The 22,500-nt window shown below is 38.2% G+C and overlaps 3 protein-coding genes across 4 annotated transcripts in view; 2 read left to right on the forward strand and 1 right to left on the reverse strand.

Moving 5' to 3' along the window:
- The window catches only part of LOC149135434 (uncharacterized), a 51,538-nt gene extending 49,426 nt beyond the window's left edge, over window positions 1-2,112 (forward strand). The window contains exon 2 of one of the 2 annotated variants that reach the window (XR_016241853.1): window positions 1,938-2,075. Coding sequence is in view for 1 of the 2 variants with exons in the window: in XM_089352001.1 (XP_089208127.1) it covers window positions 1,938-1,972 (35 nt within the window). In the remaining variant the exon portion in view is untranslated. Of the gene's footprint in view, window positions 1-1,937 lie in introns of both variants that reach the window. The other variant, XM_089352001.1, reaches the window with a different exon arrangement.
- The window catches only part of LOC106873475 (prestin), a 210,304-nt gene that overhangs the window by 111,790 nt on the left and 76,014 nt on the right, over window positions 1-22,500 (reverse strand). The window lies entirely within an intron of this gene.
- On the forward strand, window positions 11,961-22,464 carry LOC106873474 (nucleic acid dioxygenase ALKBH1). Its single transcript, XM_089352000.1, has one exon. The coding sequence runs from the start codon at window positions 12,794-12,796 to the stop codon at window positions 13,940-13,942; it is 1,149 nt and encodes a 382-aa protein (XP_089208126.1). The 5' UTR covers window positions 11,961-12,793; the 3' UTR covers window positions 13,943-22,464.

Consider the following 22,500-nt stretch of genomic DNA (forward strand, 5'->3'; position numbering starts at 1 on the left):
CCCTGTGGTCCGCGGACTACAGTTTGAAAACCCCTGGTCTAAATAACAACAACAAGAATTGTCTGGCTTTACGTTCTGAGTTCAAGTTCAGCCGAAGTTGACTTTGGCTTTTACTTGTTGAGCACTGGGGTCGATTTAATCGGCTTGGCCCCTCTCTCAAAACTGCTGGCCCTGAGCCAAAATTTGAAACCCTTATTATTATTATTATTATTATTATTATTATTATTATTATTATTATTATTATTATTATTAGCAGTGTACTGGCAGAATCGTTACCGGTCCGGACAAAATGCTCAGCGACATTTCTTCCGGCTGAGCTCATATACCACCGAGGTGAACTTTGCCCTTCTTTGGGGATGGATAAAATACGGTACCAGTGGAGCCCTAACGTTAGAGTAATCGACTGTAGCCTTCTTCCTTAAATTTACTTGCTTTGGGGCAAAACTTGAAACTTATTAGAAGCATTACTACCATTCTTTATCTGTGCCTACACACACACACACACACACAAACACACACACACACACACACACACACACACACACACACACACACACACACACACAACACACACGTATATAGTAAAGTATGCACATATCGAAATACAGCACAAGCCTACATCTCATTGATTCGGTTATGATCCATAAAAGCGCTCAAGTGGTTATTAAAATAGATAAATACGAGCCGTGACACATGTCTGTTTAGAATCGATAAATGGTTCGATCGCACTGAACGTATACCACATAAAGTCAACATGGAATAAAACATCAGCAAACAGCCCCACGTGTGTGTGCGTGTGTGTGTGTGTGTGTGTGTGTGTGAGTGTATATGTATGTGTTTGTGTGTGTGTGCAGATGTGCAGGCTTGTGCGTACGTTTTGTCAACATAAAGGCATGCTGGAGCCTAACGATTCTGAAGGAGTCACCGTCGAAAGTGTAATGGCTTTCGAACACAAGTGGACAGCTAACATCACCATCATCCCCATCATCATCTACACACATTCTTATATATATATATATGTGTGTGTTCGTGTGTGCGCGTGCACACGCGTCTGTGTGTGTTTCCCTCCACCGCTTGACAACGAGTGTTGACATTTGACATGTTTACGTTCGGATCAACTAGCGATTCGGTAAAAAGAAAACGATTAAAAATAAGTTCTTGACTTTCAAAAGATAAAAAAAAAAAAAAAAAGAAAGAACGAGACCCGATTTATTCAACTAATCCTTTCAAAGGCAGTGTACTACCATGCAATGGTTCAATGACTGAAACAAGTGTGTGTGTGTGTGTGTGTGCATATATACCGTAAATCCTCGAGTATAGTCCGCCCTTGAGTATAATACGCAGGGGATTTTTAGGGGGCTGTACCTCTGAAAAACCTAAACCTTGTGTATAATACGCACCCCTTCTCTAACTTGAGTCAAGGAGGTCTATATAACGTCTTTGGTTTGTAAACATATATACGGTAACGTCCTTTATTATTATTATATGTATAACATAGTGCAAACGTGTTGTGCACTTTGCAGAAAATAAAGAAATAACAGTAATAACGTCAGTAAAAAATAAATATAGCTTAACGTATTAGCTTAAGGTATTTTCGCGCCCGACGTCACAAAATGCGTCTGAATAAACATTGCCGGACAGCAAATAGATACTCGGACATTGCTTAGAAAATATTTTTCATTTTTAACCTCGTGTATAGTACGCACTAGGGATTTTGACCTTTAAATTTTGGATAAAAAATGCGGATTATACTCGAGGATTTACGGTGTGTGTGTATATATAATATATAGGGTGGGTGAAAAGTAACTAGGCATCAGAAATTGCTTATAGGATTTTCAGTATCACTGAAGTCGGGACGAAAACATTTTTTAAACAGACAACACTAATGGAGATTTCTTATTTTCTTATTGTCTTATCTCTTATTTCTTATTTTCCAGATGTCCGGTCGCTTGACTGTTCAGGAGCGAGCTGAGATAGCAGCACGCTATGAAGTGTGGAATTCCATTGTTTTGGTTCAGAGATAGTGGCGTGCATGGAAAGGTAAGCATGCAACACTATGTCCGGAGACAATAAAAAAAGTTGTCAGGCAAAGCTGATGACCACGAACTCTGTGAATGATAAATGAAGTGGCCGTCCAACAACGTCCCAATCAATGGAGAACGTGACAACAGTGCAAGAAATGTTTAATCCCAGCCCGCAAAAATCAACACGTCAGGCAGCTCGTGAAAGTTACACAAAAGGGGATAAGACCTCGCACACTGGAGGACTTGGAGACACGGATTCAAGAGGTTCTCAATGATATCCCAGACGACGTCCTTCAGAAGGTTGTTCATTCCATCTCTGGCCGTTTGAGGAAACAGGTTGACGGCAAAGGTGCTTACGTTGAAATATGAAGATATACTTTCATTTTCTCATGTAATAAAGAACATGTATCATTTGTTTCAATAAATTTGTTTAAGGAACATGGATTCGCACTGGTTTCGCACCTATGTAGTACTTAGCAGTATAGGTGACTCGTCAGACTCAAACGGTTGAAGGTGCATAACCTCTCTACCTTTAGAGAGGTTATGCACCTTTAGCCATTTGAGTAATACGCGTCGCCTATGCTGCCAATGGTCAGTCTATGAGTAGCCATAACTTTTAACTTCCTAAATATATATATGTATGTGTGTGTGTGTATACATACATACATACATACATATATATATATATATATATATATATATATATATATATATATATATATATATATATATATATATATATAACAATTAGAAAATGGAGGATAATATGCTGAACCCAACTACTTGTAGACGGTGTATCCCGTTGAATTCATTAATTTAATTCATAGCAAAAGTGACAAAAAAAAAGGAAGAAAAAGAAAGAGAGAACCAAAGCACAGGTGCCTATGGCAGACTATGTTATCTTGCCAACCTGGTTTACGTATAGAAGTACAAATTACATAAGGAATTAGAGGATGAACAAAACATCTGTTCATCCTCTAATTCCTTATGTAATTTGTACTTCTATACGTAAACCAGGTTGGCAAGATAGCATAGTCTGCCATAGGCACCTGTACTTTGGTTCTCTCTTTCTTTTTCTTCCTTTTTTTTTGTCACTTTTGCTATGAATTAAATTAATGAATTCAACGGGATACACCGTCTACAAGTAGTTGGGTTCAGCATATTATCCTCCATTTTCTAATTGTTATACAAATTTTGGGTAAAACCACCACTTTTACCCTGCTCCCATTGATTGCACCTAGTATAGCACTAGTGTAGCAATAATTGGGTATCCTCCCAGCAGTATACTGGATAGATACTATCCCTTAGTGGGTTGTACCCCCAACCCCTAACTCTCTCACGTTATATATATATATATATATATATATATATATATATATATATATATATATATATATATATATATATATATGTATATATATACATACACATATATACATATGTATATATACATACATATATATATATACATATGTATATATACATACATGTATATATATATGTATACATACATATATATATACACACACACATACATACACACACACACACACACATATATATATATACATATATACATACATATATATATATATATATATATATATATATATATATATATATATATATATATATATATATATATAAGCTTGACAGTCTTAAATAGACGAATGTCGGCATATCTACACAATTGTGCCCCTACCCGACTTTGTTTCCTCATAACTTTCAGAAAAATGGATAATTTTTATTGAAATTTTCTACAGAATTCTTTTGAGATGATACAGATTACGATTATATCGGAATTTAATGTGAAACAAAAAATTTTCGAGGCTGTGGTGAGAACTTTCGGAAGATTCACGTGAGTTGGATTTGATTTCTTATAACTTTCATAAAAATAGTCATTTTTTGATAAAATATTCTACAAATACCTTTCAAAGTGTGTACATTACAAACAGAGCGGAATATAATATGAAAAAAAAAACAAAACAAAATGAAATGGTGGATTCGTTCGCATACATACTGATACACATAATTTTTTTCGAAATCTCAAGTTTCGTTTTGTAGATATGTGACGTGTGTTAGTATGTAGTGTGTACTAGCCCACCAAATCTTTTTTCATATCAAATTCCGATATAATCTTAATCTATAGACTCTGAAGGATATTTATAGAAAATTTCAAAAAACGTTATGAGGATACAAATCCGACTTGTGTGAATCGTCCAAAACTCTTCGCCCCATCCTCAGAATATAATTGGAATCTACACCATTTGATGCGTATTTGTTGGAAATTTCATTAAAAAATGTAGTAAGAAGTCTGCTTCTCAAACACATGGTTCCGGGTTCAGTCCCACATGGGTAAATGTCTTTTACTACAGCCTGGATCCGAGCAAAGCCTTGTGAATGGATTTGGTAGACTGAAACTGAAAAGAAGCCCATCGTATATGCATGTGTGTGTGTGTGTGCTTTTGTATGTATGTCTGTCCCCCATCACCGCTGGACAACCGGTGCTGGTGTGTTTACGTCGCCGTAACTTAGTGGTTCGGCAAAAGTGACCGATAGAATAACTACTAGGATTTTTTAAAAATAAATCCTGGGGGTCGATTTGTCCGACTAAAATCCTTCAATGGCTGCAGTCATATGACTGAAACAAGTAAAAAAAAAAAAAAAAATTTTTAAATAAAAGTATTTTCTTGAATTTATGAGGAAACAAATTCTGTGGGGGTGGGGGTTAGGGTACACTTGTGTAGGTATGCCGCTGATGTTATGTATGTTATTCCATAATGAGGTGACTTACATATACACAAAAATTCATGTGCGTGTGTACGTATATGGATGTGTGTAGGTGGTTGGTGTAGGAGAATTACCAACACTTATATAATGTGGTACACAGATATGTCCAATTGACATCATATAGCGTGACATTATCAGTTCAACAAGGACATTGTGGAGGGGTGGCGAAACGATTGTCTTTGATTCTTTCGTTCTCAAGCAACTTCAACATTTGCACTTTACTGACGGTTCAACACTTACCCAGGGAACGTACACGCGCGCGGTCACAAATGCGCACACAACACCCACACACACACAATATACACATGCACACAATATACACACGCGTACGCAATATGCACGTATACACTCGCACATACCTTGCATATTCCTGCATATGTGCAGGTGTGGCGTAGCTGTGTGGTAAGAAGTTTGATTCCCAACCACATGCTTCTGGGTCTAGTCGCCTTGCCTGACGCTTTAGGCAAGTGTCTTCGGCTATAGATTTGGGCCGACCAAAGCCTTCTGATTGGATTTGGCAGGAGGAAACTGAAAGAATTCTACAACAGGAGAATGGGTTTAGTCGTCTTGCGTATATATATGTGTGTATAGGAAGAATTCGCAAAAAGAAAAACAAAAGAAAAAACAAAGACAGGTGGTGTAGACAACAAACAGATGTATTAGTTTAACGCTCGGGAAGTGAAAGATGAAAGATCTTTAACGTTTCGAGCCTACGCTCTTCCACAGAAAGAAACAAGGAGAGAAAATAAAGAAGGTGTATTGGCTAGCGATCTATCATGGCGAATGCCAGACAGAGGGGTCACACAGGAGAGCTTGGAAGAAGGGGAGATAATAAAGTAATGGTGCGCGTGCGTGTGTATAAGAGAGCATGTATCTGCGTGTGGAAGAGGGCTGGTAACCTTGATGTATACGTGTGTGCATGTGTAGGTGTGTAGATGATGATGTGGGGCTGGGAAGAGGTCAGTGCTAGTGTGTGCGTGGTGGTGTGATGCGATGTGGTGTTGTGTGGTATGGTGGTGTATGGTGTGACGGTATATTATATATATATATATATATATATATATATATATATATATATATATATATTATCTTTTACTTGTTTCAAACATTAGACTGCGGCCATGCTTGGGCACTGCCTCAAAGAATTTTAGTCGAACGAATCGATATCAGTACATTTTTTTAAAAACCTGGTATTCAATATATTGGTTTCTTTTGTCGAACCGATAAGTTGCGGTGACGTAACCGCACCAACACCAGTTGTCAAGCGGTGGTGTGGGGCAAACTCAGACACAAAGACACATACTCAGATATATACGACGGGTTTCTTTCAGTTTCCGTATACCAAGTTCACTCACAAAGCTTTGTTCGGTCCGAGGTTATGCTAGAAGACACTTGCCCAAGATGCCACGCAGTGGGACTGAACCCAGAACCATGTGGTTGGGAAGTGAGCTTCTTACTTCTCAGCCATGCCTTCACCTATATATATGAAAAGTTCCTGGCTCTGGGTAAGAGAAAATACAGGCGGATCAGTTAACTATGATTTTATCCAACACATTCCCCTCTCCGATTCACACACTTATTGCAGCGGTCCTTTCCCGATTGCTTTAAAGCCAAGAACTTTTCAGACCCCTATCCGTCGTATGTATAAGCGTACCATATATGATGGTGTATAAGGGCCCATAGCCTAGTAGCTAGGGTGTTGCTCTCATGATCGCGAAGTTGTGGTTTCAATTACTGGAACTTTTCCGCACATCTTCGCACGCGTGTGTGTGTGTATGTATGTATGTATGTATGTATGTATGTATGTATGTATGTATGTATGTATGTATCTATCTATCTATCTATCTATCTATCTATCTATTTATCTATCTATCTATCTATCTTCACTGTAGGTTAAGTTAAAATGTAAACACATTCATTCTATGGTATAGAAAGAATGCGTTTACATTCCAGTTTGGATAATTCTTATCAAAATCTGATAAGTCATCGAAGAATCACCATATTGACGCAGATCTAGCCTGATTTAAAATGTCAAGTATGTTGATTAACGGCAGAGTACCGTATGAGATAATATAAGAGTATATACGACTGGACTATGAACTTTATCGTCTCTAGAATGTATGTTTATAATATTTATATGTACACTACTGTCTTCGAAATATATTCCATCCTTGAAATATGTTGTTGAAATAGGGGTTAAGAAAGTTCGCGCTTTGCAACCGATATAGTTTCGGGTTCAGTCCCACTGTGTGGCACCTAGGACAAGTGTCTTTTACTATAGCCCCGGGCCGACCAATGTCTTGCCAGTGAATCTGGAAGTCGGAAATTCTGTGTGTGTGTGCGTGCGTGTGTATGTCCACCGGCTGTTAGGTTACTGGTAGAAAAAGCAGTGTTTTGTAAAGAAATCAGGAGTCCTTTTTCCTCATAGGCGTGGGAGTGGCTGTGTGGTGAGAAGCTTGCTTCCCAACCACATCGTTCCGTGTTCAGTTCCACTGCGTGGAACCTTGGGCAAGTGTCTTCTACTATAGCCTCGAGCCGACTAAAGCCTTGTGAGTGGATTTGGTAGAAGGAAACTGAAAGAAACACGTCATGTATATCTATCTATCTAGGTATCTATCTATCTATGTGTGTGTGTATATATATTTATGTATGTGTGTCTTTGTGTTTGTGTTTGTCTTCCACCACCATCGCTTGACAACCAGTGCTAGTGTGTTTACGTCCCCGTAACGGTTCGGCAAAAGAGGCCGACAGAATAAGTCCCTAGCTTTTAAAAACGTAAGTACTGGGATCGATTCATTCGACTAAAAATTCTCCAAGGTGGTGCCCCAGCATGGCCGCAGTCTAATGACTGAGGCGCAGGCGTAGCTGTGTGGTAAGACATTTGTTTCCCAACCACATGGTCATTCATATTCCGGAGTGCTGTGCATGTATCTGGATGTTTGGAGATCCGTCACTGAGGGTTCAAGTTTGATGCAGCAACAAACATAGTCCACGAAATACGTCCTTCAAAGCTGTGCTCCAGCGTGGTCGCAGTCAGATGACTGAAACAACTGAAAGAATAAAAGAATGCTGACCGTAGCCGGAGACAAAAAGTTTGCTTCGCAACCACTTGATTTCGGGTTCAGTCTCACAACGTGACACCTCGGGTATAATCCTGGGTCAATCAATATTTTGTGAGTGAATTTGCTTAGATGGAAAAACTGCGCGAAAGTCTGTCGCGTGCGTGCGTGCGTGTATTCGCTGTTCCCACACCGCTTGACAACCGGTGTCGGTTTGTTTCAGCCTTGTAACTTAGCCGTTCGGCAAAAGCGACCGACAGGTGCAGGGTTCGATTCCCTATGAAAGCTTTCTGGCCAGTTCTATCCATCTTCTAAAGAGTATTTACTCGATCTTCTAAGTTGTCATCATAGCCATCCTGCGTTCGCGAATTCCTTTATTTTCTGTAAAATATATTTCTTTAGTCCCCAAAGGGGACTAAATATAGAGGGGACAAACAAAGGGATTAAGTCGATTACATCGACCCCAATGCGTAACTGGTACTTATTTATTCGACCCCGAAAGGATGAAAGGCAAAGTCGACCTCGGCGGAAATTGAACTCAGAACGTAACAGCAGACGAAATACAGCTAAACATTTCGGCCGGCGTGCAAACGATTTCTGCCAGCTCGCCGTCTCTTAATGATGATGATAATGATGATGATGATGATGATGATGATGATGATGATGATGATGATGATGATGATGATGATGATGATAATAATAATAATAATAATAATAATGATAATAATAATAATAATAATAATTGTTTCAGATTTTGCCACGAGGGCAGCAATTTTGGGTATGTGGATGAGTCGAATACATCGACCCAGTATTTCACTGGTGCTTATTGTATCGACCCTGAAAGGATGAAAGACAAAGTCGAAATCGGCGGAATAATAATAATAATAATGATTTCTTTTATTGGCCACAAGGGCTCAGGACATGAAGGACAATATCGAAGGACGAGTTACAGCAAAAAAAAAAAAAAAATTACAAAGACATGTAGTGTTAACATCAATCAAGGGGAGACACGACCACATTAAAGGATATGTTGGCACTCCGTCGCTTACGACGTCGAACATTCCAGTTGATCCGATCAACGGAACAGCCTACTCGTAAAATTAACGTGCAAGTGGCTGAGCACTCCACAGACACGTGTACCCTTAACGTAGTTCTCGGGGATATTCAGCGTGACGCAGTGTGACAAGGCTCACCCTTTGAATTACAGGCACAACAGAAACAGGAAGAAAGAACGAGAGAAAGTTGTGGTGAAAGAGTACAGCAGGGTTCGCCACCACCCTCTGCCGGAGCCTCGTGGACTTTTAATTGTTTTCGCTCAATAAACACTCACAACGCCCGGTCTGGGAATCGAAACCGCGATCATACGACCGCGAGTCCGCTGCCCTAACCACTGGGCCATTGCGCCTCCACATTAAAGGATATAACAGAAGATATATAAATAGAAAGTAGAAAAATAAATAAATAAACAAACAGGATCCCCCAATAGTGGGGCAGTCCACTTAGGATATTTCGGAGTAACCCCCACACAAAAATCCCGGATTTCTCTGCCATCTCTAAGGCATGGGAAAGTGCCTTCACCGGTCTTGCCAGTGTCGACCACCTTTTGATAAACACACTAGAAGGCAGCACCTCCTGCTCTACTCTAACCTTCCTCTTCAACTGATATTTGAAGAAACTGATGAGAGCTTGACCAGGTAGGAATGTGTCTGCCTTCAGACCTTTCAGACGGGTCCACTACACAGCCTCTTTTTGCTACAGCCACTAAGCAGAGAAATATAATAATAATAATAATAATAATAATAATAATAATAATAATAATAATAATAATAATAATAATAATAATATTTTTTTTATTTTGCTTTGCTTTTTTTTCTTTATATAGATATGATGATTTCTTAATTGGAAAAAATAACTTTTCAACTGAGTTGATGTCCTTCCTAGTGTTCAAAACAATTGATCGTATATATGTATGTATATATGTATGTATATATGTATGTATATATGTGTGTATATGTTTGTGTGTTTGTGTTTGTCCGCCAACATCGCTTGACAACCGATGGTGATGTGTTTACGTCCCCGTAACTTAGCGGTTCGGCAAAAGAAACCGATAGAATAAGTACTAGGCTTACAAAGAACAAGTCCTGGGGTCGGTTTGCTCGACTAAAGGTGGTGCTCCAGCATGGCCACAGTCAAATGACTGAAACAAGTAAAAGAGTAAAAGAGTAAAACAAATGTAAACTCCAGTCAGTCAAGGTACATAACTCTAGCCAAAGCAGAGTTATGTTTCTTGATACGAAGCTTATGTTTTTATCACTAGAATCACAGACACACATATTTCAGCCTTTAGCATTTCAATCAGTCATATCAGGTCAAAAATATTTTACCCGTTTCATGTCAAAGCCGACCGGATCTGTCTTTTTACACCTACTGCTCAATGTTATTCTAAAACTATGCTATTATATATCATCGAAACTTCAACACAATGTGAATAGCATTGTAATTACTGAGTAATCGAAATGCGTAAAGAGTTAAGGGAGATGTATAGTCAACGTGGTTGTATTACATTTTTAATGTCAGGTACTTATCGATCTTTCTTTTGCCGAATGTCTATGTTATAGGGACATCAACAAACCGACACCAGTTACCAAGCGGTGAGTGGGTACAAACTCAAACATAAATACGTGGCTGTGTGTTAAGTAGGTTGCTTACCAACCACAAGGTTCCGGGTTCACTCCTACAATGTGAAATCTTGGGCAAGTACCTTCTACTATAGCCTCGGGAAACTGAAAGAAGCTGTCGCGTGTGTGTGTAATGCACGCGCACACACACACATTTCTCGTACTTATTTTTAACATTAGACTGCAGCCATACTGGGCTACCATCTTGAAGAATATTTATTTCTTTATTACCTACAGGAAGCTAAACATAAAGAGGACAAACAAAGACAGACAAAATGATTAAGTGGATTACATCGACCCCCCAGTGATTAACTGGTACTTATTTAATCGACCCCAAATGGATAAAATGCAAAGTCGACCTCCGCTGGAATTTGAACTCAGAACGTAACGGCAGACGAAATACCGTTAAGCATTTCGCCCGGCGTGCTAACGAATCTGCCAGCTCGCTGCCTTCTTGAAGAATATTAGTCGAACGAATCGAGCCCAGGGCTGATTTTTCTTTGAAGTCTGGTATTTAATCATTTGATCATTATTCTTTATTTTTTAGTTTTAACCGAACTGCTACTTTGCGAAGACGTAAACACACCAACACGAAGCAGTTACGGAGATAAACACAAACACGAAGTCATACAAATGACGCGCTCCTACAGTTTCGGCGTACAAAATTTATTTGCAAGGCTTAAGACTATAGCAGAAGATACTCGCTCAAAATGTCACGCTGTGGGACTGAACCCGAAACCTTGTGGTTGTAAAGAGAGCTTTTTAACCACACTACCATGCTTCTACCAGTCTACATTGTTACAATACACCTCATATAGTGTGACAGGGTTGAACAAAACTATAGTATGGGTTACTAGCACAGACAAATCTTCCTCTGATGTTTATGCGAGCAGGAAATGAAACGCTACTTATGTTACCGTGTGTACTATATTACTATTCGTGGCTTCAAATTTTAACACAATGCTAGGAATTTCGAAGGAGTGTGCAGTCGATTTACAGTGCTAAACTCTACTCTCTTTTACTTGTTTCAGTCACTTGACTGCGGCCATGCTGGAGTACCACCTTTAGTCGAGCAAACCGACCCCAGGACTTATTCTTTGGAAGCCTAGTACTTATTCTATCGGTCTTTTGTGCCGAACCGCTAACTTACGGGGACGTAAACACGCCACCATCGGTTGTCAAGCGATGTTGGTGGGGACAAACACACACACAAACACACGCACACACACACACACACACACACACACACACATATATATATATATATATATACATACATATATACGACGGGCTTCTTTCAGTTTCCGTCTACCAAATCCACTCACAAAGCTTTAGTCGGTCCGAGGCTATAGTAGAAGACACTTACCCAAGGTGCCACGCAGTGGGAATGAACCAGGAACCATGCGGTTGGTAAGCAAGCTACTTACCACGCAGCCACTCCTGCACCTATACAACTTGTACATATTTTATCGGTATCTTTTGCTGAACCGCTAAATTACGAGGGTGGGGGAATGCAAAAAAAAAAAAAAAAGAACCCATATAACCAACGACTTTGGAAGGTGAAGTCGACCTCGGCGGCACTCGAACGTAGAACGTATAGAATTCAGAAGAAGTACCACCAAGCATTTTGTAAAGGTGGTAACGATTCTGCCAACTTGCTGCCTTGCTTCAATCTACGGTTAATAAAACAGAGCTCTATGTGATAGGTCGGAGGTCCTGATAAATCTATAAATTTCTCTTGAATTAAACGTGGATAGATTTTCATGTTATAGAATGCAGTCACAAGAGAAGCGCCTTTTAAAATGTGTATTAAGACGTCTAATTCTTTTGCATATAAATCTCTCTCCTCCTACACACGTTTGCACACAACACACACAAGTCGCCAGAAAGTTACATAAGTGAGTCAATGGCTCAACGTTTCGTGTATTGCACTTAGCAATAGGCGAAATGCACGGAACTCTCACCCTTGAGTCATACAGTGGAAGAGAAAGAGAGGGGGAAGGAGAGAAAAAGAGAGGGGCAGGGAGAGAAAGAGAGGAGGAGAGAGAAAAAGAGAGAGAGAGGAGGAGAAGAGAGGGGAGGGAGAGAAAGAGAGAGAGAGAGAAAGAGAAAGAAAGAGAGAGAGAGAAAGAGAAAGAAGGAGTGCGTATGTGTGTGTGTGGTGTTCATAATAGCAATTTTTCTCAAGGGCAAAAACTCTACAGATTTTTAAACGAAGGGAAATTACTATTCATATTTCAAAATGGCTTCTACCTACAGAGACGACGACGAAGGTACGGATGTATTTCGTGAAGAATTTAAGCGATATAAGCGAAAAGAACCACCTCCCGATTTTTCAGAGGTAATTGATTTTACTAATGAGCTAATTACAAATAATAACTGTAATGTCATTCCTTTTAACCAGACAGAAACAACGAAAACTGAACCACACCTGTTCGGCTTACGACCGGTGAACGAATGGAAAGTGTATTATTATAAAACAAGTCCGGGGTTTGTGTTTATCAGTAACCCTTTCACAGCTGCTGCTCAGCGTTACTGGACTCATCGATGTCTGCACGACTATCCTTCCAGACAAAATGTTACTAATCTCGATTTTATCGAAAAGCAATGTGGAATTAATCGGCCTGACAATATCTGGACAGCCAGCGAAAATTACGAAAGCGGTAAAGCACAATGTGTTGTCGACAGTCTATCTTTCGATATGAGATTTCATATAAATAAACTTCGGTGGGTCACACTGGGTTACCATTATAACTGGAACGATAAAACGTATAGCAAAGACCAGGTGTCTACATTTCCATTTGATCTAGAAATTTTGGCTAAATACATCGCTTCTGTGGTCGGTTTTAAAGAATATAATCCAGAGGCCGCTATAGTAAACTATTACCATATGGGATCTACTTTAGCTGGACACACAGATCACTCAGAGTTTGACCATAACTCACCAATTATTTCTTTCAGTTTTGGTCAGGACGCAATCTTCCTATTAGGTGGGGTAACTAAAGCAGTAAAGCCCGCAGCTTTTCATCTTCGATCTGGTGATATTTGTATTATGGCCGGAGATTCAAGACTGTGCTATCATGCCGTACCCCGGTTGCTTCCATCAAAACATTTTGAAACTTCGTGTAATGCAAGGATGGCTGACGAGCTCGCGGAATTAAATTTGTTTGTACATCAAAACACGCCGGACTCGAGAGAAGACTCAGGACTTAGTTTGATCAACTCTCCGGACTGTGATAAAATAAACAAACAGATAGTGACTACGTTGAATTCTTTACATTGGGAGAATTACGAAAACTTCTTGAAGGAGAGCAGAATAAATATTAGTGTGAGGCAAGTTTTAAAAGTCGGGCAGAGTTTCCCAGATCATACAAACAGTGAAGTAAAATGATGATAAGTTGCATGAAGGGAAAGAAAATTGTGTTATACTTGATGTGTTTCCAACTGTTTGGAAGTTTGAAACCACTTTGCAGTAACTTATACACCTACTCACGCTGTCAGGTGAAATAACATCACCTTTTTTATTTATTGTTACCTCAATCTCAAAACACACACACACACACACCTTCATAGACGTGCACAAACACGTACATGCATGCATACACACATATACATACATGCATACACACAGGTATATAAGTAAAAAGTTCGTTATAGGCATGTATAAGATAAAGTCTCATATATAAAAAAAAAAAAAAAAACTCTACTAACAATTAGGCGCAGGAGTGGCTGTGTGGTAAGTAGCTTGCTTACCAACCACATGGTTCCGGGTTCAGTCCCACTGCATGGCATCTTGGGCAAGTGTCTTCTACTATAGCCTCGGGCCAACCAAAGCCTTGTGAGTGGATTTGATAGATGGAAACTGAAAGAAGCCCGTCGTATATATGTGTGTGTTTGTGTGTCTGTATTTGTCCCCCTAGCATTGTTTGACAACCGATGCTGGTGTGTTTATGTCCCCGTCACCTAGCGGTTCAGCAAAAGAGACCGATAGAATAAGTACTAGGCTTACAAAGAATAAGTCCTGGGGTCGATTTGCTCGACTAAAGGCGGTGCTCCAGCATGGCTGCAGTCAAATGACTGAAACAAGTAAAAGAGTAAAGAGTGGGAGCTTCTACCACTTTTGGTAACGAAAGCCTTTTCCTTCACAGTGAAGGACAGATAAAAATGGAGAAGAAATATTAAAAGTTCAAATTAGAATTTAATTTCAACATACAACCTGTTCAAATGGTAATACAAACATGTAAGAAAAAAAAACCATTAATTATAATAATAATAATTAAAATAGTTATGTATCACCATTCTCGTCAGTGTAAAAAAATTAAAGGAACACATCAAAAAAGGTATTGCCAAAAAAAATTTAGAAGGAAAAACAAATGGGCTATGTTGGAGAAGCTGATCTGATATTTGCAAATAAATTGTAAAAAGGTCAAAAAGAAGAGAAACGGGGACATGTTAATGTATTTTCGAGTCCCTGTTTCTCTTCTTGTTTCCCCTTTTACAATTTATTTGCAAATATCCGGTCAGCTTCTCCAACATAGCCCATTTGTTTTTACTTCTAAATTTTTTTTTGGCAATACCTTTTTTTGATGTTTTCCTTTAATTTTTTACACTAATGAAAATGGTGATACATAACTATTTTAATTATTATTATTATAATTAATGGTCTTTCTTACATGTTTGTATTGCCATTTGAACCGGTCGTATGTGGAAATTAAATTCTAATTTTCACTTTTAACATATCCATTTTTACAATTGTTAGTAGCATATTTTATATAAGATTTTATCTTATACATGCCTATAACAAACTTTTTACTTGTTATTTTCATATTTTAATTGCTTGCTTTAGCAGGCTATCATTTTGATATAATGAATATTTATTAGAAATATTTCTTTTCGGACTCCCCAAAATGTTTGAATTGTTCTACTTGAACTTATTCTTTCTCACATATATACATAGGTATATATATATATTTGAATGTATGTAAATTACATGATTTTAATATATATTTTTCTATTTATAAATATATATTATTTACTGATCCAGAAATCTTTTCACGGTTATGGAGTGTTTTTATTATATATTTTCTTTTGCAGTTTAACTACTAATATGCACACATAAACGTACTTTCATTCAAGGAATGTATGTAAACTTAATATTAAAGTACACACTCAAGTGTATGTAAATTAATACAAGTTTTAATGCACATAGACCAGTCACATGTGATTTGCTTGCACATGTAATTGGTGTTTGGTGTCGACATCAGCAACTAGTTTAAATGCATAAATTTAATTCACTGAGCGTAGATATACATGTAGGTGTGGCTGTGTGGTAAGAAGCTGGTTTCTCAACTACATGGTTCCAGGTTCAGTCCCACTGCGTGGCACCTTAGGCTGACCAAACCCTTGTGAATGGATTTGGTAGATGGAAACTGAAAGAAGCCCATCATATATATATATATATATATATATATATATATATATATTCCCCCTCTCACTCTCTGGGAGAGAGGCACAAGTACATACACAGACGTATACACACACGGCAGTAACTTCCGCCTACCAAATTCAATCACAAGGCTTCGGTCAGCCTGGGGTTATAGCAGAAGACACTTGCCCAAGGTGCCACGCTGTGGGACTGAACCCGAAACCATGCAGCTGGGAAGCGAGCTTCCTAACCACACAGCCATGCCCTGCATGTGTCTGTGTTTGCCCCTCCACATTCGCTTGACAACCAATGTTGGTATGCTTATGTCCCCATAACTTAGTAGTTCAGCAAAAGAGACTGATAGGATGAGTACTAGCCTTACAAAGAATAAGTCTTGAGGTTGATTTCTTTGGTTAAAACCCTCTAAGGTGATGCTCCAGCATGGCTGCAAGCAAATGACTGAGACAGGTTAAAGAATGAAAGAATATATATACATATATATATATATATATATATATATATATACATATATATAGGCTATGAGCGAGAGTGGTGTCAATTAGACCCAGAGGTTTCAGGTAATGCTCAGTAAGTGCTATGGATAGACCATAGTTAAGCTCCAGGTTCGGTGATTATGCGAATAAGGGGTCCAACGTAGGTCATATATCATATATATATGTATATATATATATATATATATATATATATACATATATATATATATATATAATTAAAACATTAGGGTAAAAAATTGGATATTAATTAATATCAATTTAATACCAGGGAACAAGCACATTAAAAGAATCAAGGAGATTCAGAAAAAATATCTGAGATCACAAAAGATTATTGTATATGTGTATATAAAGGAAACCACATTACATGTGATCTTCTTCTAGCACATTAACAGTCCACCTAGTGGTCTCCTTTATATATATATATATATATATATATATATATATACACACACACACACACACACACACACACACACACACACACACATATATATATAGATATATATATATATTCCAGGAGATGATAAGTTCAAAAAAAGCCATGTCCAGCCCCTTAGAATAAGGATAAGTCTAACAGGGAATAAACATTTAATCTATTATCGTTAGTCTGACAAAATATATTTTGCTTTGGTTATGTATCTTGTTTCTAAAGAGCTATAGGCTAGGCTATATATTTTGTAGGACTAACAATTTTGGATTAAATATATGATGAACAAGGCCCTAAGCTTTTGATGTTAGTTTCAAATTTTGGCACAAGGCCAGCAAGTTCGTTAAGCATTTTTCCCAGTGAGTTAATGATTCCACCAGCTCACCTCCTTCGTTCTTCTGATATTAATGATATATAACATAAGTATTAACTTTGACCAGAAAATAATATAGGTTCTCAGACTTATGTTTAAGCTAGATTGGGTTCAAACCTACCATGATCAGCTTAGATATTTATGTTATTGGTTTCCAGCCTTTTGTAGCTCACTGTCCCCTTATATAGAATTGCATTTCACAAACCCACCTCAGCAGACTTTTATTTAAAAAAATGCAGGAATTTTGAGTTTTGATGCTATTGTGTGATACCTTCCTTGGGCGTGCTCTACTGTAGCACTGAATTGACCAATTCCATTTGAAGTAATTTGGGAGATGGAAACTACAGGGAACCCTTCACATGTATATATATGTGTGTGTGTGTGTGTGTGTGGATATAAGTCAAACTACTCAACCTATGCCAGTATAGAGGATGACAATATGTATATGTGTGAATGTGTGGTGATATTTGGGATCTTTTTTAAAACGGGGGCCACATTTTTCATTAATGTTTTACGTAGTGTTTTTGGTACCGAAAGACTTTCAAACTTCGTATACTTATCTATTTTGTGTTATAAAACAGAAAAATATTTTTGTATTCGAATTTATTTCATGTAAAAAATTGTCTTATTTCGATAATTTCAACCAATCACTGACAAGTATTCAGTTGTTTACATTTATTCCTTTGGCTGATTAAGCCATAGCTTCGTTTTATTTGCTCTTTTCATTTTAAATTTGCTTTTTTCATTTTCTTTTTTTTTTCTTCGTTTTATTTGCTTTTTTCTTTTTAAATTTGCTGTTTTACCCTAACCCTAACCCTAACCCTATCACCGATAGAATTGTTTCAGAATCGTTTGTTTATGTAGTCGGCACTTAATGTACATCGGCTGAATGGACGTCAGTGATTGGTTGAAATTACAGAAATACGACAACTTTAACATGGAATAACTTATGGATTTCTTTTTTTTTTAAGAAGACTAAGAGAAAAAGATGTTTTATATGACACATTCTACCAATGTTCCAAGTTTCAAAGTGTTTCGTTAATGAAAAATGTGGGCCCCCGTTTTAAAAAAGATCCGATATTTGTATTCCACATTTGTCAGTACTTGAGTGAAGAGGTGCAGTTGTTGGCATTCCTTGTTGCCATTATGATTCGTTGTATAACTGTATGAAGGCTGACATGGGCTAAAATAACAAAATATCACTTATTGACCAAATACCTAGACATTGCATGGTTCTTTTACAGACAGTATTTTTCAACTGTACCTCAATTTCTCAGAAATGGCAGCCAAATATTTAACAAATTACTTTATGCCATCTTAAATTAAGAAAATAAACACTGGATAATGTATTCTTATTAAAATATGTTGGGATGGTTACAGTTGTATTGCCATTGGGTTAATAGGTTTGAAATGTCAGAGCTGACATTAGAGCCAATGAACAAACACACCGTATAGAAAATTACAGAAGTTATGTATATCCATCTCTACATTGAACACTAAACTTGGCTTGCGAAGACCTGTTGGGGCAAGCGAAAGTGAAATTGTGATGGCACCTATACCAGTAGATCACTAAGAACACCGTCCGAGCGTGCCAGAACACCAGCTGTGTGGTTTCCGTGCCAGTGGCACGTAAATAGCACCATTTGAGTGTGATCATTACCAACGTTGCCTTCCTGGCATTTGTGCTGGTGGCACGTGAAAAGACATTCGAGCGAGTTCATTGCCAGTACCGCTGGACTGGCTCCTGTGTAGGTGGCACGTAAAATACACCATTTCGAGTGTGGCCGTTGCCAGTACCTCCTGATTGGCCTTTGTGCCGGTGGCACGTAAAAGCACCCACTACACTCTCAGAGTGGTTGGCGTTAGGAAGGGCATCTAGCTGTAGAAACTCTGCCAAATCAGATTAGAGCCTGGTCTCTTTTGCCGAACCACAAATTTCAAGAATTAGCGAACTGTTCAACATAGAGGGGACAAACAAGAATAGACAAAGGGATTAACTCGATTACATCAACTCCAGTGCTCAACTGGTACTTAATTTATCGACCCCAAAAGAATGAAAGGCAAAGTTGCCCTCGGCAGAATTTGAACTCAGAACGTAACAACAGACGAAATACCACTAAGCATTTTGCCCGGCGTGTTAACGATTCTGCCAGCTCATTGCCTTGATTACATTAAAAATATTAAGACTCTTTTATCTTTTCCATTTTACTTGTTTCAGTCATGAGACTGTGGCCATACTGGGGCATTGCCTTTAAGAGCTTTTAGTCAGCTGTATCAACCCCAATACTTAGTTTTTTTTTTTAAGCCTGGTACTTATTCTATTGATCTCTTTTGCCGAACCACAAAGTTACTGGGACAAAAACACACCAGCACTGATTGTCAAGCAGTGGTGGTGGTGGGAGGGAACAAAGCACACACACACACACACACACACACACAAATTTATATACATAGCTTGCTTATCAACCACATGGTTCCAGGTTCAATTCCACTGCATGACACCTTGAGCAAGTGTCTTCTACTATAGCCTCAGGCTGACCAAAGCCTTGTGAGTGGATTTGGTAGATGGAAACTAAAAGAAGCCCGTCGTATGTATATATATATATATATATATATATATATATATATATATATATATATATATATATATGTATGTGTGTGTATATGTTTGTCCCCTAAGCATCACTTGACAACCAATGCTGGTGTGTTTATGTCCTCGTAACTTAGCAGTTTGGCGAAAGGAACCGACAGAATACAAAGAATAAGTCCTGGGGTCGATTTGCGCAACTAAAGGCAGTGCTCCAGCATGGCCGCAGTTAAATGACAAACAAGTAAAAGAATAAAAATATATATACAACAAGCCTATATACGACGGCGACGATAACAGCAGCAGCAGAATAAGAAGAAGAAGCTACAACAGACACAACAAGAAAAGAGAAAACAACAAGAAAAGTAGAAACAAAAGCTACCACAGCAGCAACAACCCATTATTGAATCCTTCAACTCGTCTTTCTTCAACTGGAGAACGAAGAGTTGAGAAATTTGTCCAAATACACGAGGTTAAAATCTCTGAAAAAGGTGGAAGCTTTTGATGATCACGCCTCCTCAAAGACAAAAGAAAAAAATGCTTTGACTCCCTTATCAAACGTTTCTCACATGTAAGGGTTTTAAATAAATATCCTGGACCCGTGTGTGTTGGAAGGCCCTTTCAAGAGTTCCTAAAACAGGTTAACTCAAGAGGAGGGTAAGTGATACCAAACACAATTTTAAAATAGTTTCTTATCCTCCTGGAATAGCCGCACTGAGAATAGGTGGTACAAATGTACGTTACTTTGTAACTGACTACGCACCGAAAGCAACTGGGTAGTCGGATTTCTATGGACGTTAAACGACGTTTGTAGGAATAAGTTGTTCAATAGTATTAAATAGTAATTGGGATAGAATCTTGGATTAACGCAAGGATTGTGTGTGAGAAGAGAATCTAATGGAAGAGTGGGTATAAAAGCTTCGTAAACTTGCTCAAGTAGTGTCTGACAGGCTTCATCTAGATTTCCCAAATGCACTAACGTGGACGTAGACAAACCATATCAGATCACTTAAATCGTAATTAGAATTTTCGTCAGGTTAGTAGAAAGGCCTAGCGTAAGTTGTTCACAGTTTTTGGATAGTTGGTTACACGGACGACATACTGTCAACTTAGACAAGGAAGCTGAACGTCTCTTTCCGTTTTGAAAAAATGTCAAGGATTAGCGAACTGATCAAGTGGTTATTGACAGACCATCATCAATAACAGCAAATGGGGCCCTCTAAAGGGGAAAATTATAGTATATTCTGTTAGCTTAAAGAATGAGCTGCAAAGAATATAAATTTAGTCATTTAAAAGAGCTTCATGGAAGAGACATCGCAAATGACATGCTAACGGCGAGAATGGCCCTTGGCCAATTTTTTCGATGCGAAACATGGAGGATGCATTGTTCAACCTTGGACGCAAAGACAGGAAGTTAATTTGAAGACCCAAACAGCCAGTATGTCTGAGTTCAGCGAAGCTGTAGATTCACAAATTATGGTATATTCCTGGGAAATTGCATCAGACGCGAGCTATCTGATACTTAACAAATATGTACAGTTTTTCGAGCAGCACTTTGTGGACTGTTCTCGAGAAACAGCAGACTAAGACTGTAAAAATTAGATGCCTATTTCGGTGTTCTGCTGCAACTTTGGATCAGAGAGATGGAGTTCTGTGATGTGGCGGACGTGTCGAACGTTCCTCTTGGTGAGAGAGAAATCGATGGGTTAGCATGGTCTGCCTTATGAACTGTACTTCTACATACCTGACTAAATCAGTATTACTTTGTCTTTGGCATTTGGGCGCTGGCTGGAAGACACCCAGTCGTGAAAGCTGGGGATTCGTAACACTATCAAGGACAGCGCTGCATTAACCATTAAGCAAAATAAGCACGTGCTGAGGGCATCAAGGAAAGGAGGGACCGCAACAGAAATGGTAAATGGTTTACGGCACAAAATATATTACTTTAAATTTGCTAAAATATTATTCGTGATGCTTTTATCTCTACGAAGTATAGATGCAGATGTGTTACCTAAGATTAATTTTGAGGAAACTTTTCAAATATAAATAAAGTGGAAGTATACAAAAATAAACATTATTTTCCCTATTGTTTTGTTTCGTTTCGAAAAATGAAAATTTATTTTATGGTTTGTTATTGTTTATATTTTGAATTACATAATCTTTTATGGGGGCACCAAAATCTTTTAAGTGCTTAGGGCCTCGATGGGTCTTAACCCTCCCTGGCTGAGGAGGAACCCAAACAGAAACGTACACTAGAGAATTTAAAGTTCAAAATTTTGGCAAAGGTACTCGCCGAACAGGAGGAAAGAGGGGAGCAGGCTGGTCCTTTTGATGCCATTGATTGCCATAGTAACATCGGATCAGTGGGATTCTTCGATTGTTCTTAGGCCAATATCCTTTTCTAAGAACATTAAAAAATTTTGTACAATGTATAGAATTTCATTTTCAATTTCTTTTCAATTTCACTTTTCTTTTCCAACTTTTCTTTGAATTTATGTGTAAAACTCGACACAATTTTGTAATCTGTCAATGTAATGTTCTCTCATATGTAGTCCTTGTGGCAAATAAAAGAAATTCAATTCCTCATTCTTCTTCTTCTTCTTCTTCTTCTTCTTCTTCTTC

Source organism: Octopus bimaculoides, chromosome 5 (genome assembly GCF_046866305.1).
Source record: "Octopus bimaculoides isolate indiv1 chromosome 5, ASM4686630v1, whole genome shotgun sequence".
NCBI classification, from domain to species: domain Eukaryota; kingdom Metazoa; phylum Mollusca; class Cephalopoda; order Octopoda; family Octopodidae; genus Octopus; species Octopus bimaculoides.